The sequence below is a fragment of the Anneissia japonica genome, unplaced genomic scaffold (assembly GCF_011630105.1).
Source record: "Anneissia japonica isolate Jap-2015-1 unplaced genomic scaffold, ASM1163010v1 scaffold287796_len146068_cov175, whole genome shotgun sequence".
NCBI lineage: Eukaryota > Metazoa > Echinodermata > Crinoidea > Comatulida > Comatulidae > Anneissia > Anneissia japonica.
Genome location: NW_022705151.1, coordinates 14,298 through 30,541, shown reverse-complemented (window position 1 = coordinate 30,541; position 16,244 = coordinate 14,298). Strand labels below are relative to the sequence as shown.

The 16,244-nt window shown below is 38.2% G+C and overlaps 1 protein-coding gene and 1 long non-coding RNA gene across 2 annotated transcripts; both read left to right on the top strand.

Annotated features, from left to right (window-relative positions):
* Window positions 1–665: 665 nt before the first annotated feature.
* LOC117105387 (jerky protein homolog-like) lies at window positions 666–1,377 on the top strand. The gene has a single exon (XM_033246515.1). The coding sequence runs from the start codon at window positions 671–673 to the stop codon at window positions 1,337–1,339; it is 669 nt and encodes a 222-aa protein (XP_033102406.1). The 5' UTR covers window positions 666–670; the 3' UTR covers window positions 1,340–1,377.
* A 12,489-nt stretch (window positions 1,378–13,866) lies between these two features.
* LOC117105383 lies at window positions 13,867–15,340 on the top strand. The gene is made up of 3 exons (XR_004444890.1): window positions 13,867–14,092; window positions 14,383–15,058; window positions 15,222–15,340. It is a non-coding gene; the product is annotated as an uncharacterized LOC117105383 (long non-coding RNA).
* The last annotated feature ends 904 nt before the right edge of the window (window positions 15,341–16,244 follow it).

Here is a 16,244-nt window from a genome sequence, read left to right as displayed (position 1 = left end):
GAGACAGGCCTATAATAGGGAGGCTACCCTCATTAGTCCTGTACTTGGAGCCCGCTGTTATAGTGTTGGGTAGGCCCTACAAACAAGCCTAGGCCTAATACCGGAAGAGGCTAGGAATAGACACGCCCACCAATACAATTAAACAAAATAGATGTCCTAGGCCTAGACAAGGCCGATATCAACATATAATACTTTCAATATTGATTTTAATATTTTAGTATTCTATTTCTGTTGGCACTATTAAAATCATAAAAACATTACAGTAAATACTGTATATAATAAATAATTTCACAAATGTATTTTTGTGTAAAATGTTTTAAATACCGATATCTTTTACAGGGCAATGGTTCGGAGTTAATGTAAAGGAAATGGGAAGCGGGAGTATGCGTCGTACAATAATGATGACCTCTTAAAAGCAGTGGAATTTGTTAGAAGTGGAACCATGTCGCAGGCCAAGGCCAGCCAAGAGTATGGTATCCCGAGAGGCACCTTGCAAAATAAGCTGCAGAACAAACAGCTGCTGAAGTTGCAAGATGGGGATACCCTTTAAGCATACATGCTCTCAAGATGGTGATCTGCAACTACCTGACTAAGCAAGACAGAATTGTGAACTGTTTCAAAGACAATATTCCTGGAGATGAATTCATTCGTGGATTTTGTTCAAGAAACAATGACTGAATATTTCAACAATATTAAGGACGTTGTGGAAAACATTGACCCTGAGAACATCTACAATTATGATGAAACAAATGTGACTGATGACCCAGGCAGCACCAGAGTGGAACGTGTCCAAGAACACTCCAAAATGGCAATTTCGCTAATGATGTGTGGCAATGCTGCAGGAACTTTGTTGCCGCCATTTGTTGTGTACAAGGCACAAAACCTTTATGAGAATTGGGTTGCAAGAGGCCCTGCTGGTGTAAAGTATGCAGCCACAAAAAGTGGCTGGTTTGACATGGAGACATTTGAACGATGGTTCTTTGAGATATTCATCCCACACACAGCTGATAAGCCTGGTGTCAAGGTGCTTGTTAGAGACAATTTAGCCTCTCATTTCTCAGTTGATGTAGTAAACAAAGCGAAAGAGGCAAATATTTATTTCACCTCGTTGCCACCTAACACCACACACCTAACGCAGCCATTGGACGTTGCCTTCTTCAGACCAGCCAAAATAATGTGGAAGTCGATACTAGACAAGTGGCGGGTAGAGTCACGCTTGCAAGGTACAATCCCAAAGGAAATTTTTCCTTCCTTGCTTCTGTCACTGCTTAACCAATTGAAGCCAAATACGCCAAAGAACTTGGCATCTGGCTTTCGAGCATGTGGGCTCTGCCCATAAAATCCAAACGAAGTGGTCAAGCGAATGCCTGTGATTGGCCAAAGTTTTGACCGAGTCCACACAATCCATTAATAACCGTGCTTCAACGTCAGCTCAGGCTAATACTAATGATAATATTTGTGTAACATGCCAATGCGATTGGAATAGCTATGTAGGCCCAGACTGGTTCCAATGTACTGTTTGTACAATGTGGGTCTGTGGCACTTACCATGGACTTGATGACGCTTATGATTTTGTCTGTGGTAGCTGTTAAAGTCAACAGTAAAAGTCAACGTTGAAGAGTTTTTCTTAAAACAAGTTTAAATGATGTGTATATAGAATATTTAATTGCTTAATGTGAAGAAAATAAATCCTAATTGACAATTACAACTTATTTTCGTGTTCATATGTGTTAATCACTAGTTTTTATTACTATTTATATGATATATGATAAACCTGCCAAAGTTACCCCGGTTGACGGTATGCATCTTTTCTAAACCATTTTCTGAGAATCTTGGTCCCCCATGTTGCTACAAACACTGATGGTTTCTTTCGACTGGTGAGATAGGACCATTTGTCTACTGAGATGCCTATACAAACTCTACAAAGTACCAATTCATAAGTGGATAAAATAGATTCTTTAATTTTGATATAACCTTCTGTCACTTCGTCTGGTGAACACTTCTTGAGCCTTTTCTGTTAATGCACTTTGTATAGTGATGAATTATTTGACGAATTTTAGTGATTTTTTTTATTAAGTTATTTGATAGGCATTGTCCTCCTGTAAAATGACTTTACATATGTTACATATGTTTGTTAAAATAAAATGGCATGGCGGCCGCTCGTATGTATGCCATCCCCCGAGCCACTCTACAAGATAAAGTAAATGGAAAAACTCCGCTTGATTCAACACAGTGGAGGAACTTAACCTTGTGGAGTGGGCAAAGGGGATGGCAGCTATTGGCTACGGGCGGAACCAGCCAGTTAGAGTTAAAACTAATAGTACAGAAAATGATAGCAGATGGCCGCCCGAATCCTTTCAAAGATAATTTACCAGGACGTAAATGGATGACCAACTTTATGAAGAGACATCCAGACTTGGCAATGAGGCTGCCGGAGGGCTTGGGAAGGGAAAGGGCAGATGTCACCCTGGCTAAAATCGAGGCATGGTTCAACGAGTGCCAAGAATACATGGTTACGAGTGGGAATGAGGAGGTCTTCAGTGACCCTCATCGGCTGTTTAATGCAGACGAAATTAATATCAAGACGGCCGATTTTTGTGTGGAAAATGTGGCTGTTTATAAGTCAGTAAAGTCCGCTTGGTTCAACACTGTACGAGAGTATATGATAACGCATCCCGGCCAGGTCGTGACCAAGCAGGCATTTTCGAAGGTGTTCGCAACGGCTTGGAAAGAAGGCGCAAAGTCAAAAAATGCTATTTCCGGATTTTGGAAATGTGGAATATATTCTTTCAATCCAGCCGCCATAGACGCCGAAAAATTGCTGCTCTCCACAGTATATCACAACACAGCATCATCCTCATCATCTTTATCTGTAACAACATCACAGCCATCAACATCATCAAAATCATCATCATCTACGAAGACCGCCCTTCTTGCTCTTGAATCCACCCTCAGTGGTGATATGATAGCCTTATGACAGGCTTGACGAGGGTTATGACATCGCGGATCCCATGTATTCAGCGTGGGCAGCACTATACAATGCCTCGAAGCCGCCTCTTCCCCCAAAACCAACAACAGCTCCTCCGAAACCAACGGAAGCTCCTCCAAAACCAACGGTAGCTCATCTGAAACCAGCCGCAGCCAGTACCGTTACGATTTTTATCGTACAGGAAATCCTCAAGATGCAAAACAAACATATCCCAAAGGGATGGCAGAGACATATGTATCTCCATCCTTGGAGGAGCATCTCCACTACCCACAGAGAACATCAAAACAGCAGGATGAAAGTAAAATAAAGAAAAGACTCCCCCATGTGATATCAGGTGCCGCGTATCGTGAGATGCTAAGAGAAAAGGAAGAAAAAAAGAAAGAAGAGGAAGAGGCTAAAGAAGAAAGAAAAAGGAAGAGAGAGGAAAAGAGTAGAAAACGAGAGGCTAATGAAAAGAATATATATATATATGTATATATTAATATATGTAGTAAATGTAATAATAAGTATGACGATAAACCGGACGACTGGATTGGATGTGAGGAATGTGACAGGTGGTTTCACCGACAATGTAGGACATTATGGATATTGACAATATGACGATAGACGATTTAAATGACTTGGACTGGAAATGTAAAAACTGCCTGTAACGACTGACAGACAGGAGTGGACATATATATGCTTATACTGTATGTGTATGTGTATATATATATATATAATAATAATACATAATAATACATCGTGTAGCATAGCTCTCAATGAATTAGACCACGGAGGCTTCATGGTTGAATAGATTCAAATGTAGTCCTGTAAATATATATATATACTGTCTCTTATACACATCTAGATGTGTATAAGAGACAGCTACAAGATAAAGTAANNNNTCAGACTTCTCAAGTTAGCAAAATATATTCCAGTAACCATGTGATATCGTTCATACTATTCATTGATGATGTAAAGTTGTGTTAAGAGTTGTAACCAAAGTAAAGATCCTAATTGAAAAGTCGTTTGTTGTTAAACAGTGTGCAGAACTATTAAACAGTGTGCAGAACTATTAACTATGAGTCTACCTAAGGTAAATGTCCGTAGTAGGCCCTATTTTCGTCTATTTGTGTACGTCCTTAAAAATGGTTCTTACTGTAGCTTATCTATTGTTAGTTAGTAGATTATTACTTAAATATAATAATCTAATAAGTTTAAAACTATACTATACATTCTAAGATGAGACTGTGAAATTATTTATATGTAACACTAATACATTTATGTAATAGTTATAAATCTGAATTAAAAGCCCTAGATATTAGAATAGACCTTTAGAATATTTCAGCATAGGCTAAATCTGATACTAAGATGCCTCTAATTGAGGTCTGTGTAATTCTTTCACTGTCGTGATATCTCCCTGGAGCACCGTAAAATAATGGTAAAATAATTTAACGTCAACGTCAGTATTGTCACACAGGACAACAGTAAGAACACCACAATAAGGTGATGAATGACATAGCACAACTATTGGTGCACTTGCAAGATTTAGAATATAGCATGTATAGTGAAAATTGATGAATATTGTTAGCTCAAACGTATGAAATGGGTCCATATATTAAAATAATGGATCCACATTAGTTGGGTTTTAAAGGGCACCAATTTTTATTCCCTTATGTTCATGCAGTGTGTCCACATTTATCAAAGGTGGATCCACATTGGTTAGAGGTTACATTTTAAAATGGGAAAAAAAATGAAAAATTGATACTAGTACTTGCCGCTTCTCTCATCATGGAGGAATTCCTCCATGCTTTCATAGTACTTGATACATTTATTATTACATTTCTATTTTAGACCCCAGAAAACCATTTTTAAGCCTGAAAATGTCATTCCCCTGACCCCACCCACATAAATTATAAAGAGTAAATGTTAAATTGAATTGAACTTGATTAAAATAACAGCAAAAATGTACTCATGGTGATATGGCTTGGACCCTTCTGAAAGCATATAAAAAATGTAAATTTTTTTATTATTAGGTTTCACCTTTGTTTTGCCATGTTTTTTTTACCTCTTCCCCTAGAGTACTGTTTGTATACTAGTGAAAATGTTGGACAACCCCTTACTGATTTATTTGTTAATTTGAAATTTTCCTTGCCTTTGTGTAGAAAAGGCAAGCTTGGGTGAATTTCTAAGCCCATGATTTGTGTATATGTTTATTCTTGTGACAATGGTGCTTATCTTAATTTATGCTAACCTGTGTGGTGAAGGGTTCAGTACACGTTTAGTACATTTCTCAAAAACTTTTGAGGAAATTCGTAAGTATATAATTTTCTTTTAACAAATGATAAAACTATAAACTATGATAAACTATGATACCCATGGTTTATCATCTATAAAAACAACCATGTAGCATGAAAGGGCTGGAGCATCCGCTAGTTTTATCCACGAAGAGTTGGATAACAACATTGGCGCCACAGGATCAGGATATATCTGTGAACCCACGTGGTGGTAGCAAGCGGAAAGGCGATGCCCTTAACACTGAAGATGGGAAGGCAAAGGGAGACTCTCCTAAGAAGAAACATAATCTTTTTTCAACTCAACAGTTGAACGAGGCAGACCATGTTGATTCCGATGAGCACGAGAAGGGTCCAATGCCCTCTCTCACACATTGCTCCGACAAAATACGGCTGGAAACTCAGATCGGAGATTTTCAACTAAAGGAAACAATAAAAACAACAGAAACAGGAAAACCAAAAGAAATGACGGTACGTTAGTCTCCCAACAAAAAATACCATAAATAAAAATATCAAATATTTCCATTTTAAGATGGATTCTATTGAAAAGGCAATTTCATTAGTAACAAAAAATTGCTATTTTACCTTAATTGATTTAAAGGATGACATTGGCTTACTAAATGATAATCGATATAAAATATCCGGAAAACTTGTGGCATGCAGTATTTTGCAAGGAGGTGATGGTCCACAGTGCTTGTCAGAAGAAGGTTACCGATTCATGAAAGGGAGTGATGTCAATAATGCTGCTGTTGCAATTGAAGCTGTTGATGACAATGACCATTATATGCAAGGTGCTTACCTTGTCTAACTTTATAAGAAAACACATTGTGCGTCCCATGCCGGACAGTAAGTTATGAGCATATGGGCAGTGGCTTGTTGATTATGAGTGGATGGAAGTGTATAACGAGAACAATATGCAAACTATGTGTTCTAACTTTTACCAAACCTTGCATGAATCAATTGACCTGTTTTTCGAGGGAATGAATGTTAGTTATTCACTAACTTTACAGCTAAGATTTTGCATATTATTTAGTTCAGGTGATGTTTACCACAGTTGGCTCTAGTTTTCCTTTGTTCTGCTCAGTAGCAGTGAAGCAGTCATTGAGAGAGCACCATTGTTTTACCAGTTCTTACAGTATTATTTCTTGTTCACTGTTCAGATCATCAATTATCACTTTTATACAGCTTATACAGTATTGAGAATATTATTACTTACTGTAGTGGGATGTTTGGCACTCCATACAAGGTAATGTTATGTTTGGCGCTCCATATGAGGAGACGATTCTGGAACGTGGTTATCAGGTTAAAGGTAGACGAAGACTACTTACTCGCATTGATACGATTCCAATGGAGAGAATTCTTAAGCCAGAGAGGTTAGAATGTGAGCCGAATTCAGCCACCGCAGCGAAGGAGTGGACCCACTGGATCAGGACATTCAAGAACTTTTTGGCGGTACTCACAACGCCTGGCAAAGGTGAGATTGATAAACTTAGCGTACTGACAAATTTTGTATCGCCTAGAATTTATGAGGCTATTTCAGAGTGCACCTCATATGCTGATGCCTTGGAGATTTTGAAGGGGCTGTATCTTAAGCCAACGAACGAGATATTCGCTAGGCACAGACTTGCCACGCGAAAACAAAACGCTGGTGAGACACTTGATGAGTACCTACAGACGCTCAAGTCAAGTCTGTGATGATTGCATTAGGGACTCGTTTATTAGTAGGGTCTGTTTGACAACAGACCCTACTAATCATCCACTATGTCGTTGTCGAGGTCAATGACTGAAATTAAAGTAAATGGGAAAACAGCGAACTGTTTAGTTGACAGTGGGAGTACTGATAGCTTTATTCACCCTTCCTTTGTCAAGAAGCTTAAATTAACACTAAAACCAGCACCATTATCAGTTAACATGGCTTCGACTTCATTGTCACAAGAATCTATACAAGCTTGCAAAGTTATGATCGAGTTAAATGGTCATAGGTACAAGGAACGCATGATTTTGGAATATGGTGGGTCAACCGAAACTGTAAACCTGTAAAGTCAAACCTGTAGAACCGTTCGCTAATCTAGCAGCTGATTGCCATCCGGTCGCAGCTAAATCGCGACGATATAGCGAAGATGACAAGTGTTTTATCAGAGCCGAAGTACAGCAGTTGTTAAAAAAAGGTATAATTGAGCCAAGTAATTCGCCATGGAGGGCCCAAATTGTTGTGACCAAGAATGAGAACCACAAAAAGCGACTGGTTATTGATTATTTGCAAACGATTAATCGTTTTACGCTCCCTGATAGCTATCCTTTGCCCCGCATCGACGATATTGTAAATAGCATCGCAAAATACAAGATATTTAGTACATTTGATCTGCGCTTATCATCAAATGCCTTTAAGACAGCAAGACAGAGCGTATACCGCATTTGAAGCAGATGGTGGCCTCTATCAATATACTAGACTCCCATTTGGTGTTACTAATGGCGTCCTATGTTTTCAGAGGGAGATTGATAACTTTATCAAAGACGAGGGTCTTAAAGCAACCTTTGCGTACCTTGATGATGTTACAGTAGGTGGTATGGACATGGCCGATTTGATAAGTAACCAAGCTAAATTCCTTAATGCAGCACGGAAAATCGTTTTTGCTACAAAACGATTGAGCCTCCTGGGATATGTCATTGAAGTCACTTCGGCAGTGTTTGGGATCCAATGGGCGTGATAAGCGAACAACCCCAGAGTACTCATGAAAAGTTATACCATTGTCATCATCTTCTACCTTTCCTTTGGGAGAGGAGGCTGTGAAAGCATTCCACGATGTTAAATCGGACATTGAAAACTCGGTTGTAGCAGCAATTGATGAAAATATTCCTTTTGAAATTGAGACAGATGCGTCAGAAACAGCGATTGCAGCAACATTGAATCAAGCAGGGAGACCAGTCGCATTCTTTTTTCGTCAGTTGACAGGGCCTGAAAGGAATCACCCAGTAATTGAGAAGGAAGCTTTAGCAATTATCGAAGTTGTCAGGTATTGGTCCTACTACTTGACTGGTAGACGGTTTACACTGAAAACTGATCAGAAATCAGTTAGCTATATTTTTGATATGCAACATAAAGGCAAGATCAAAAATGAGAAAATTAGGCGCTGGAGGATTGAACTTTCCTGTTTTACATTTGAGATTGTGTACCGTCCAGGTAAAGAAAATATTCCATCAGACACATTGACCAGAGCGTGTTGCTCGGCAAGTAATGTAACTGACCGCCTTGTTTCCTTGCTCTGATATGACATCATCTACGTTGATTACCTGTCTCTGTCAGTTGTTTTCTTTATTTGGAACACCGGCTTATACGCGAAGACTACAAACGAAACGATGGCAAGAAGTTTTACATGACGCTTTACACTCTGTCCGTTCATTAGTATGTACTGCCACGAATGAGACGCCGCATGAAAGATTCTTTACCTTCAACAGAAGATCAACATCGGGGTCATCCATCCCTTCCTGGCTGTGTTCTCCAGGACCCGTAAGGTAATGTTATGTATGAGGAGACTGAGGATTCTGGAACGTGGTTATCAGGTTACTTGTTGTTATTATTATTATTGTTGTTGTTATTTTAAAGATGGTGGAATTAAAAGGAAGTAATTCATATATTTTGTACATGATTTCAATTGTTAACTGCGTAAATACCCTTTCTCACTCCAGCTACTGACACTAAATAAGTTTCAATTATACCATGCGTCGCCCATAGTCATCTACCTGTGCACTAACGATGAACCATCATATTTCAAAAGCCTCATGACAGAATCACTGACAGATTGCCATGGGTTTGGTAAATGTTAGTATTTCCACTTGAGAAAAAGTTTTGTTTACTGAAATTTGTATTTAGGTTATGTGTATGTACTGAAATTCTATCACAGTTCTACCAGCAATGGTATAAAAAAACAGAACACAATTCATTTGTTTTGAAAATAGGACAGGTCTGTCAATTAAAATAAATTAAATCTAAAAATAAAAATCTAAATCTAAATTATTCACGTTTGTTTTGTATACTCGCACGACAATGTGGCAATAATGTGAAATGAGAATAACGCATAGCCTTACGCAAGATGAAAATAACGTAATGTCAAATGAGAATAACGTAATGTCGTGAAACACAACAACAAGCTTCTTGTGACAACATTACAACATTATTTGCACATAGAACCATTATCTTCAACCTCCTGAATCTGATACAGGCACGACCCACAAAATGTGTGCCCACAATCTATTGAATGCGTCTTTCAGTCCTGCAAAACATACTGTGCACAAGGGTGCAGTTGATTTGAGTTGCACCTGAAAAGAAATTTTCAAAATTGATTTAGTGCAAAAATATATAAAACATTTTTTTTCTATCAAAATTTGTAAATGAAGTTGATGATGTAAAAAAACATCTGTCTTAAGTCTTAAATTTTCCAGGAGAGATTAACGCATTCAGGCACATTTTTATTTTTTTCTCTCATTTGATACTTGATCTCAAGTAAACACTTGAGGTCGACGATAGAGGGTCGGAATAATTGGTCGGACACCACCTCTCAAATGAAAATGTGCAGGATGCACTTGAGGGTTTAGGGAGGAACTCCCATCCATGTATCTGAACAAATAGTGAAAAACCTCAACATTGAACATACAGAAGAACAATGTCGGGATAGATGGAATTATTTAAAGCGTAAATACCGCGAAATTGTCAAATGGAACAATGTGGAATGTGTGTGCAATTGTATACAGCCACAAAAATTAGTATGTTAGTCCGATTTTTGCTTCCAAAAATAGAGTATATCATTAGCTACTGAGTAATGATATACTCTATCATAATTATATTATCTTGTCTTCATTTACTAAAAAACGAACGAAACGTTACATGGTGTCAGAATTTAGAACCCAGGATCATTGTTACCTGATATACTTGTTCTTGTTCTTTGGACTCTCATGTTTTGGTAAAGGCAAACATCCCAGCAGAGGGATTCAGCAGAACTTAAGGAAGTTTTATATCTCGGAGATAAACCAGAGATGCAGCAATACCTTGGCATGGTCACATATCTAGCAAAATTCATTCCGGACTTATCAACCATCACCATCATTTTACGACCCAAACAAACAAAGTAAGGTCAGTGCCGATGCTTCAAAGGATGGCATTGGAGCAGTTATCCTCCAGCAACACAATGGTAGATGGGCACCTACAGTGTACGCCTCAAGAGCGATGACATCTGCAGAAACTGGTATGCCCAAATAGAAAAATAGTGCCTAGCCACAATGTTTGCCTGTGAGTGCATGGTACACCATTTTGGCCTTGTGAAATTAACAAACTAGCTTTGAGAGATAATGCTGTGCCTATTATCAAAAATGCAGACAAAGCCCAATAAAAATGAATTTATCTATAATACGGCAAAGAAAACAAGTTACAAACATCGCGATAGAAAATAGTGCCCCGACAGATATAGGATACCCAATGTATTAATTGGGTATTTCGATATATATCACGATTTGGCCGAAATAGTTCAGGATAACTCTCCAGAAATAAATTCTTAGCCAAAAAATGTTTTTTGTCAAGCGCTCGAATCGATTTGGTAAAAGTTTTTTTTTTTACAACAAATGTTGTTTATTTTCAAGAATAGACTAACAGGTTTTTTTTCTTCAGTTTTTAAACTATAAAGGTAAGTAAGTTTCAAATAATAATTGTCGTACCAATAATTTAAAAAGATTTTCCGAAATATATTCTATTACCTTGTTGCGTACTGGAGCCAGGCTCGGCTCCAACGAATAGAGGGCGCCCCTTGATAATTTTATTATCTATTGTTACTATTTTGTAGTTCAATCGTGACGATTAGACTGTATAATGATTATCAAAAGAGACATCAGGCAAGCCAAACTACAGTTAGTTTTATCAACATGATTATAAAATTAATATTTTCTATAGTTAGGCCCTATAAAAAATACGCTCCAACAAATGGCCACCAAAACAGTATATTAATCAATCATGAACAATAATAGCTGCAGCGCAATCCCATCGCACGAACAAATTGCATCATCACAGTTCTTGTCACTGACAGACACATTCAAGTGGCCAAATGGATACGTGAAAATTTGAAAAACAATGGCCCTATACTTTTTGGTTTTTCTTTAACAAACATTTATATTATGGGTTACGTATACGTTTGCCCTATCTGTGGACAAGTTGTCAAAAGAAGTTTAGACACTTCCGGCGGTCCACCCTTCCTGCATGTTGTACAGCATTAACAATGTTTTCAGTTACCTTATTTTTTCGAATAAACATCCTGTTTATTGTAATATTAATAATTAATTGTGATGGAAGAATTCCATTCCATTTTTTTTTTTTTTTTTTTTTTTATATTACTGTATTGTGGTAATACATGAAAGTTACAGATCCTGCAAAATATGCATCTATCTTAGAGGATGGTAAAATTTACGGAAGATTGAGAAGATTAGAAATGTCTGTAGCAAAAGATAATCTAAAGAAACGAATCCTGTCTGTTAAAGAAAAAAAGAAGGCTGAGCAGCTAGTTGAAAATTAAAAAAGTATAATGATGGGTGGGCTAGGAGAATGAGAAAGATGAGAGCTAAAGTGAAAGCACAGAAGAAAGATGAAAATTTACCGCCTAAGAAACTGACGAGACAACAAAAACAAATAATACAAGATAAAAAGGAAGCTTTGGCAGCTAAAAGACGTGCACAGTCTGCAGCAATGACTACCGAACATGAGAATAATTTGAAACGCAGAAGAGAGCTTTATGCTTTATAGAAACAGAAAAAAATAATGGAAACTCACCCTAGAAGAAACAAGAAATAATCTACAGGGACATGGAGCAGATATTCAAAATCCTGCAGCACGACGAAAAAGCAAGGAAGTCGATGCCTAGACAACCAGCTCAGTATGCAAATACAACAATGGATCTCATCAACAATGCATTACCAAGAAAGGCTGCAGTGCTTAAAGACCTAAATGTCACTGTAAGTGTTCATACAAGCCCGGAGGCAGCTGTTTGTGAGGCCGTGTCTGAAGAACTCTCCCAGCCAAAGCAGTCTGTGACACGGAGGGCTATTAGCTGTTCGCTTCATGTTTTAAAGAAGCAGCGTCTCATCAGGAAAGCTGCCAAGAAGTTTGGTGTGAGCAGAAAACTGTTGAACCGGGCTAAGAAATACACAGCTGGACGGAAGAACTTGCCAACATCCACAGTTGATACAAAAAGATGGTGAGCAAAAAAAACTGGCCTATCTACGAAGCTCATCGATCGCTCAATTAGTGTGGCCTTTTTGCCAGTTTCAGGAAGCCCTCCTAGATGTTAAAATCAGTAAATCTGCATTTTTTAAACTCAGACCTCGCCATATTAAGACACGTCAGCAACAAAGTATCGAGGATGCCTTTGCGAGTACTGCGCAAACATCACTCTGAAACTTCATGTATGGCGAGCCGAGTCGTCATTTAATCGTAAATAGAGATAAAAATAATAAAAGTAATAAAAATTCGCCATAATTCATCAAATATCCGTGGCTTCCAGGGGGATTCGCCCCCCCCCCACTGGGGGCCCTAGGCGGCCCCCTGGCCCCCAGCCAAGTGAGACTCGATCCGCTCCACGGGCCTTTAGCACCTCCGTCAGGCAGGTCCTGGCGCCACCACTGATTAATGTATTGCATGATTGATTAATTCATATTAATTATTTTTTATTTCCTAGGTACTTGATCACTGTCAACTAGCCCGTAGACAATATTCTTGACAGTGATCAACTAGATCTAGAGAACCACTCTCATCTGCAAGCACTATATGCTGTGTATGTGCCAGTCATTAACAACCGACTTGACAAGCCTGGAATATGCACAAAATGACGTCTGATGCGGCTCAGCGTACACCTGAACAACAGTGGATAGACGGAATGTTGTCAAATGCTGGCTCAGACATAAGGGCAGTTAATTCGGTTTTTGAAGGCGAATCAGTTGAAAGGACTACACCCTGAAGCGTTTGGTGACTTGGCAGATGAAAATAATTTGGTAGGAAACTTCTTCAGTTGAATGAGTTTCATGTCGCTGTGGAGGGCATAACTGACTTGCAGCAAAGATATATTATAGCTCTTAATCTGTTTGGTACTATTGAGTAGCATTTGGTACAATATAATAGCGTTTTGTAGGATTGCATGTTATTTTGGTCTAAGGTGATATATTGTGGCATACCGTACCAATAATAATTTAATATTTTGATTATTATTATTATTATTTTTCATTATTTTGATTAGTTTTAAATAGTATGTGTGCCAAGCCACCAACTTCATCATATCATCATCCTGCTTGTGTCAAGAGAACATGTAATATTTGTGGTATTCATCAACTTGATGAGAGACTTGTGCCGCTCTTGGCTCAAGGAGCAAGACCGATTGAATGGAAACGGTGAGATCTAATTATTCAGCAAGTGAAGAAAATAGCTTTGGAAATTATTTTAATGTGGGTACCAAAGTGTGACATGAGTGTCATTTTTTTAAATGTGTCAAATTAAATTATTTATATAATTATAATTATAATTATTATTATAAGTGATAGGCTGAAACATGACACTCTGGTCACATAGGTATTTGTCAGTCGCAATGATGAGACAAAATACCATGACACTCTGGTCACATAGGTATTTGTCAGTCGCAATGATGAGACAAAAATACCACAACATTTGCCGTGAGTACAACCACCCAACATTGGCATTTACGAAAGAAGGTGGTACAAAGCATACAAGCACCCAGCAAGACGTTGGCAAGAAACACTCTGGTTGTTTGCTGAAACTTGTAATGGAAGCTACACACAATTTAAGGTGAGCAATAGAAAATTAATTAAGTGAATATCTCGTTAATAATCACTAGGACACAGGAAGGAATTAAAAAAACAAGTTTTGTTTAACTGAAAATACTGTCAATTGATGAATGTCTTTTCAGATGAGTACATAATATAATATAATATAATTCTGGATTTTTATAGCGCCTCACAGTATCTCAGTATGGTATGTGATTGATAAAGCAGCAAATGTAAATGTTTGATAAAATTTTTGATTTGTAACAAACCTGGTTTTGCATTATTGTAACTACTGTATTTATTCCTCAATAGGAGCAAATGACATGCTCAAATGGATTTGATGCTAACAGTTTCATCTGTGTGGACATGATGAAATGGACACGTCCAAGCCATGGTTAGCAGAAGTTGGCAATGCTCAGAGCTTTGCAGCAAGTGATTGAGGCCAAAATATTTCAAAAGAATTGAATTAAAATGCATGCTGATCAATTTGAATATATACTGTAGTTGAACTTGCCTATGTGACGAGAGTGGGGAAGATACAAAAAACAATTTCAATAACAGACTAGGTTTGGAATGCTGACAAAACTTTCTTTCATGAGTGATGAGATTGTCAAGAAAACAGATCACAGATGTCCCATGAATTTTCAAGAATGAATCCTTTACAAAGATCTGTTGCATTAATGAGGATGGACTTATCAGGTAATGCGGGACCTGGGCTGACTCAACCTCATATCCGAACGTAAGCCGAACCTGGGTCGGCTCGAGGTCGCCTTGATTGCGGTCAATTTTGCCTACCATAACATTACAAACTGACCGGCGCAAAAAAACCCCAATTGAGAAAAAAAAATGGTTAAGGAAAAGATGTCGCAAAATTCAGCAAGAGGGAATTACTGGGATGAGGATGAGGTGTCTTTTAGCTGTGTGGACGGAGAGGGGCATACAACAACAGATGGATGGCAGTGTAAGGAACGCAGTGGTGTTCAGAGAGGTAAGTGGTAGGATGCTTGGGGAAGGTTATGAGCGTACTGCCGAGCAGGTGAAGAGGCGAATTAAGGCGATGAGGCAGGCTTATAAAAAGGCTGTTGATAATAATAAGAGTGGGGCGGCTCGTAAAACATGCCGGTTTTTCGACAAGCTTTCCTTAATTTTAGGGCCAAGACCGGAGGTTAATCCTCCCCATGTGCTAGGTTCGTTGAACGAGGACAGGCCCGGCACTAGCTGCAACAACAATAACGATGATGACAATGAAACTGATGAAGAAATTGAAAAGTCAGTCAAATTAATCTAATTTTTCATTCAGAAAGTCTGACCAATTGCTTATTAGATATTATTGTATTGTATTGTTCCAACTTTCTCATAATGTCAATCAGTCATGCTGAAGAGGACCTGAGGTCAGGTCGAAATATAAAATAGTGTATATGTATATCTCAGGTTGCAGAAGTAAAGGAAATGAAATGACAAGGCGACAAATCAAGGGAGGAATAATAATAATAATAATAATTTTGGCTTATATAGCGCATTATGCTAAAGCCTCAATGCGCTTAACAGTAAAAATAAAATTCGGGGAAAAAAATTTAGAAAAATACAAGTTAAAAAGGTATCAATAATTAACACATACTCTCAACCAAACACATGCTTTAAAAACTTCATCCTCTCCAACCTATATAGTTGTCGCTGTACAATTATTCAATAGGTGTTGCTAATGAACGCCTTCTCAGTCAACCAATTACATGTTTTACTATTTTTAATAGTCGCTGTTCTATGGAGAACAAATCCACGCCCACATGAAGGTAGTATTTAACTGCCGAATCAAATAGCCTGCATACAATTGCCAAAAGTCTATGCCCGGTATTCCACAATATATATTATATTATATTATTATATTGGAATCCCAACCGGGATCGTGATCGGGATATTCAGACGTGATTTCGCTGGGATTTTTGGTCGGGTTTCCCGGCCGGAATTGTGGTATTTAGCCCAACATTCCAATGTCTGGATAACAACTTGATTCGCAAATCAGTCTTGTGATTTTTTTACGGGAATCTCGGTAAGCCATATCGGAATCTTAATCGGAATACTGCTTGGCAGGATTGTGATCAGGATTGTTCGATTAGGCCATTCATAGATAGTGGTAATATCGATCGGGATCGGGGTGGAAATTTCTGGTTACTGTT

Bases quoted from the DNA above. Each gene is read 5' to 3' on its own strand.
- LOC117105387 (XM_033246515.1), top strand. From the start codon at position 671: ATGACTGAATATTTCAACAATATTAAGGACGTTGTGGAAAACATTGAC.